The 6,242-nt window shown below is 32.7% G+C and overlaps 1 protein-coding gene across 3 annotated transcripts in view; it reads left to right on the top strand.

The window, feature by feature from the left end:
• Positions 1 to 2,966, top strand: part of LOC111992181 (protein SEEDLING PLASTID DEVELOPMENT 1) — a 48,678-nt gene extending 45,712 nt beyond the window's left edge. For all 3 annotated transcript variants that reach the window (XM_024024014.2, XM_065773663.1, XM_065773662.1), the window contains 3 exons: positions 1,948 to 2,127; positions 2,214 to 2,336; positions 2,487 to 2,966. In XM_024024014.2, the coding sequence (XP_023879782.2) occupies positions 1,948 to 2,127; positions 2,214 to 2,336; positions 2,487 to 2,795 (612 nt within the window). In that variant the 3' untranslated portion in view covers positions 2,796 to 2,966. The remainder of the gene's footprint in view (positions 1 to 1,947; positions 2,128 to 2,213; positions 2,337 to 2,486) is intronic.
• The last annotated feature ends 3,276 nt before the right edge of the window (positions 2,967 to 6,242 follow it).

The raw sequence follows: 6,242 nt of genomic DNA, 5'->3' as shown, positions 1-6,242 counted from the left end.
TTAAATTATTTGATAGAGAATTTATGAAATTGTCCCCAATAAATCATTTAGTTTCTTAAATGCCTGGGTGCTACAGTTCCATTCTAAATGGTGTAGATTTCTTTTGACTGCTTTGATCGTGTTGTGCTTGTGTTGATACCTAAAGTAGAAAAGAAAAGAAAGACTAAAATAGACTAACTCATTTATTAAAGTAGAACTCAACATAAAATGAGGCTTGGCAGTACATTTGGCATTCCAAACGGTTATCCCAAAGATATTGAGCCTGATGTAAAACTGCAGCGTATGTAACACACTTGCAACAGCCCTGTCTCGAAATAAAACAAACAGTGTATTGCATGGGTGTTTATGATAGAAAAAATTGCCAGACATAACTTTATGCCTTTGTGTCGAAAAGACCGAAAAAATGCTAGATTAAATGTGTTAGGTTTCTTTGATTGACTATTAAATTGGATAACTCTTTACTCTTTTATACTGGATTGACTTATTTAAATAGGAGAACTATTTTATTACAGTTTTTTTTTCCCTTTTCTTTCTTCTTCTTCTTTATTTATTTTATTTTGATTACGTGATAGAACACATCTAAATTTGTTTAGTGAACATTCTGTGTAGGATATGTGATCTTAGTGATCATTTGGTTAGGAATTTATTTTATTTTATTGTAATGTTAGTATGTCATTTTACTGAAGCCTTTTTATAATTCTAGGAGAATGCATATTCATATATAAGGGCTTCTTTGGAAATTGATTTAAAAAACTGTTCTCTAGATCTAAAAACAAAAACAACTGGTTTCATCACTGAAAAGTTTGATTTGTCAGCTTATTCTCAAAAAATTGGTTTTCAAGAACAAAGACTCCAAGAGGGTTGGTTTTGGAGAACATGTAAAAGATATTCTCTGATTCTGGTTTCCAAAAGCAAGGGAAAAAGCCCTTGATGAACAGTGAAAGACTTTAGGTGCACATTAACAATCGTACAACCTTTTTCCATTTCCCCCTCTCATTATTCCTACTGTGATTCTCTCTCTAACTCTTCATAGGTCCAAGCCATCAATTAGTGACTAAGGGATTTTTGGGTCATCAATTGGTGGTGGTTAGAGTTTGATTAGAAGGGTGCGAGTTTTGGTAGTCATTGTGGTAGTTAGAGTTCAGTGTTGTGTTGCGGCAGTTTGAATTTGGGTCATTGTGGCTTTAAGTTATGGTTGGTTTGGGTCACTGCAGTTAGAGCTTGGCACCATGTGTAAGGAATTTTGTGCACTTGATAGTTGATTTGCCTTATTTTTTGTTGGATTGTGTGTTTTAGACATTGATGAGGCCCATATATGTATGCTTCTGTGGTTTATGGGTTTGTATTGATTCTGTTGGTGGTTGGCGGTTGCTAGCTGGATGCTTCTAGCTGTGTTTTTTAAGTATTGTATAGTTTGTGTTGATTTGCCAATGAGCTAGATCCTCTCCTTATGATAGCAAGGTGGAGGATGAGATTATGGGTTCGAGACCCATTTGCGGGTGTGAAACCTATCAACAACAAAATAAAAGAATTATAAATTTATGTTGATTTGCGCGAGTGTGTGCATGGTTTGTGTTTCTATTTTTAGTAACTTCCTTAGAGTTTGCTTCTTGTATTTATAATATTGTAGCAACAGATTAGTGTTTTCTTTGTTCTTCTCTGCAAAAACATGTTTATGTGGGTCTTTTAATAAGTATCATAGATTAGGTTTATTGAGTTCGATGATCACGCTAAGTTCAATGAAATATCAGCAATTGATTGTCTACAGTGTTTATTAAGAATTTATTCAATATGTAGCTCATTCAATGAGCAGTTATTCTAGATCCTGGAGGCAAGTGTGACTGTTAAGAAAATGCTAAGTTCAATGAAATATCAGCAATTTATTGTCTACAGTGTTTATTATGAAACTATTCAATATGGAGCTCATTCAATTAGCAATTATTCTAGATCCTGGAGGCAAGTGTGACTCAAGCGATTAAGCAGTTGAAACTGAATGATGCTGCCATTGAGTTAACTGAAAATATCAGCGAGGCAGATGCACTACTTGCCTTGCAATCCAAGCTCAAGAAGAACTCCCGGATTCAAGCTGCTGTTAAATCTCATAACACACCCATTTATGTGACCAAGGTAATTAATTGTAATTGCTTTCCTTGTTTCAACTGCAACACCTAGTCATCAAAATTTTAACCATGAAGTTATCTATTTGTTTTTAGACAAGCTCACTGGTTCATATAACAAAGGGCATACGGGCATTGATGGCTGATCTTAAAGATGTTTTGAAGGATTTTGAACCAGTAGATGAGATGAAATTATCTGAGAAGCTTGATGCCTTAGAGGTATAAGGATCTTCTATTTCACTGTGGTGGCGATTCATGTCACGTGTATATAACAAATTACTTTACACACAGTTACTCTGGCGTGTATACATTTTCGTGAGCTTGTTCAGATTGCCATTATGCTTCATAAAGTAGTTTCTTATCTTGCAGGAGGCAAGAATTGCCATTGAGCAGGTAGTCATACCAAAAGGGGAATCCATAGAGCTACTCCCAAGGCCGTCCAATGTTATGTCTCTTCAGATGGACCTTATTCAAAAATACCAACTGGAAGCAGAGAGAATTGGTACAGAGTTGGATGTACGTCTCCGGATCCTTCCCCACCGTTCTAGGATGGATGAAGAGGGAAAAATAAGTGAGAGAGACATTGCTACTGGAGAATTAGATGACTTTGTCAGTGCCAATGGAGACCCAAATGGTTCATTGTACGTTGTGGACAGGTTACCACTGTTGCCTGATTAGTCCTTGTTAGAAAGTTGTACATAGACCATTGCTACTGATCATCATTGTAACACGTATAGCAGCCTTCAAACTCTAGTTCCTGTCCCATCTGATTTTGTAAAAATTGGTCGCTTGACATTATTGATTTACCATTACCAGCCAATGTCTTATAGGTTTATTTTTATTTTCAAATATCGGTGGTTCATATATCTAATATTTAGTGATAGTTTCAATTATATTATGTTATATTAAAAGAGAGGAAATATAAAATTTTAAAATTAATTTAATTAATAATGTGATTATGTTATTTGAGTGAATTCACAAATATTTGATATTTCATTACATAAATGCATAATTATATGTTTTTTATTTGTATGTGATTAAATTTGTTTTTGTCTCTTATTGTTTTTTATTTTTATTTATTTATAGATACGATAAAATTTCAAATTATTGTGTTTATTTTATAATGATTGCTCTTATCATCAGGTTAAGATGTTAATTAATTTTTGGTGTAGGAAGTGTTTGAACTCCAAATTTTTATCAGTTGAGTTAAATGGAACTCACATTTTTTATTAGATTTTGTTTTAATTGTTGTGAAAACAACTAAATTTGGACAAGGTCCATATCTTAATTTATTACTTTGACTTTATTTGATCCTCTATCAAGTCATTAATTATTCCTTTTCTGTTTATTTTTTGTTATCCACATCAATGTTTCTCTTGTTTTCTTGTTGTCTTGGTGCAGTGAACTTAATTAAGATAAAGATATAGGGAAACTTGTCACTGTACATAACCTAACTATACCCAACGATGATTAGTTCATATTAGGTTGTTTGTTGTTATACTATTTTTCATATATATATATATATATATTCAAACCTTGACCTAATAAAGAGCATTTCCCGCCCTGTCCTTCATGCTAACTTTGTCGTTGTACTATTCACCTCCTTCCACCTCTTATTTATTTATTTAAATTTTTTTTTTTTGAAACTATTTTATTTTTATTTTTATTTTTAGTAAGGCCACAGGTCTTTAAATTCTGGTTTTAAGTACATCCACTAGTCTGTACGTTTTTAATTACCATAATAAAAGAGAGGGAGGAACCTCTGGTATCTACTTTTAGAACACTTTTTAGCTGAAGCTAGGGTTCTCCTATCCCAACATTTGATTTATAATAACAATGGCCCTATAAAGTTGCAATTGTCCTACAACATTACAAGCTACAAACTATAGAATATCCTGCGAAGATAGTGGAATCTGTGACCATTACCTACTTAGCACTCAGCAGCCATTAATACTTGCTAGCTTCTCCCAAAAATAGCTCTTTCATTTTAACTTCATTATTCATATAAATTTTAATTTAATGGCAGTGGAGGTCCATTTATATAAGGGTCATGCTAACGAATGCCGCACTCGTTAATAATTCATTTTAGAAATGTTTTGATATCACTTTTAAGAGAAATGAAAAAAACTGTCAAAATATATATATATATATATATATTTTTTTCATTTCCCATTAAAACTTTCTTTAAATGAATTATTAACTAGAGTTCTAAGGGCACTCGTTAACATTTTCCTTTATATAAATATAGCCAACTATGGTAGCTCTGAGAGACTGAGTCCACACCCAGTAGTTTTGAAAGCCAGCTCTGAGGCTTCAATAATGGCTACACTGAAATTCTTGTTATGCCTTTTCCTAGTCCTTGCTTGCTTTCCTAGTTCTGAAACTCGTCCTCCTACTCCTTTTTTTAACAAGAGCGACTGGCCATTGATTGAGATTGCCAAAGAAGTGTTTTAGTCTAGCATTGCAAGAAAAGCTGCACAGAGTTTTGAGCCTAATCGTCTTAATCCTGGCGGACCTGATCCACTACATCACTTACACTATGTTTGGTTCGAGGGAATAGAGATGGAAGGGAAAAAAAGGAATGAGGGAAGGTAACTTTTCCTTGTTTGTATTGGTGGAAATAAAGAGAAGAGAGGAAATGCAAGGATTTTGTTTCCCTTCAAATCCACTGTTTACTTTCCTTCCAAATTGAAAAGAAATGGAGAGTAAAATAGGAAGTTTAAATTTTTATTAATAAATTCCCTCCTAACCAAACAACATGAAGGATGAAAATTTTCTCTTCCCTTACATTTCTTCACATTCCCTTCTCATTTTCTCTTCCTTTCTTTCCCCCTCCATTTTGCCAAAAATAGTGTAATTTATCGCTAATTTCTTGTAGAGTTGTGGTTGATGCAAAGTTTTGTTTCTGTTTCCTACTTTTCTTTTTTCGAGTCATAATTGAACCTAAGATGAGTAAATTGTATTGTATCCTTTACCATCTCTTAATTTAGACTCGGGTAAGAAAGTTTGCTTAGATCCTACGAGATGTGCTTCAAATAAGATGTGACCTTTCTTTAGTTAAGTAACTAGTTGAAAGACTATGATGTGGGTGTGAGCTAATAGTTTGTTTTAAAATTTCTAACAAGAATTTATATTTTTATGGTTCATGTATGATACTCATTATGTGTTATAATATTTGAAATTAATTTCAATTATATTATACGTCTTCGATTTTATTTGGGAATGGTATATTATATGCCACTAAATAAGTTAAAACAAATGTAACCTAAAAAATATCAAAATATCCCAAAATTTTAAAAATGACTGAAATACCTCGAAACCTAAAAGATTACTAAAATACCCTGAAAATCTAGGGTGGCAAAATCAAATCAAACCCATTTGCCCACCCAAACCCATTTACTTAAATGAGACCCAAACCCACCTAATTATTAATTGGATAAAATGGGTATTAACCAATTAACATTAATATTTATTAACTAGGTACCTTAACCAATTATGATCGAAGTATTATTTCTACAAATCACCCAACTTAAATATAACCAAAACCATTGAAAATTACTAAAAGACCCCCTAAACTTAAACATGACCAAAGTACCCCTGAAACTTAAAAATTGACCAAAATACCCCCTAAACCTTAAAAAGACCAAAATACCCACTTAAACCTGAAAATTACCAAAATACCCCCACAACTTAAAAATGACCGAAATACCCCCAAAATCTAAAAATTGACCAAAATGCCCTTTATACCTAAAAAATGATCAAAATACTCCCGAAACTTAAAAATTGACCAAAATACCCCCAAATCTAAAAATGACCAAAATACCCCTAAAACCTAAAAAAAAAATCAAAATACCTTTTAAACCTAAAATTAACAAAATACTACCGAAACCTAAAAAATGACCGAAATATCCCCAAAACCTAAAAATTGACCAAAATAACCTTAAACCTATAAAATGACCAAAATATACTTGAAACCTAAAAATTGACCAAAATACCCCCTGAAAACTATAAAATGATCGAAATACCCCCGAAACTTAAAAATCACCAAAATACACCTCTAAACCTAAACATTACCAAAATACTCCCTAAACCTAAAAAATGACTGAAATACACCATAAAACTAAA

This window comes from Quercus suber, unplaced genomic scaffold, assembly GCF_002906115.3.
Source record: "Quercus suber isolate HL8 unplaced genomic scaffold, Cork oak 2.0 scaffold_78, whole genome shotgun sequence".
NCBI classification, from domain to species: domain Eukaryota; kingdom Viridiplantae; phylum Streptophyta; class Magnoliopsida; order Fagales; family Fagaceae; genus Quercus; species Quercus suber.
The sequence above is the reverse complement of the archived record's forward strand: the minus strand, read 5'-3'. Positions and strand labels throughout refer to the sequence as shown.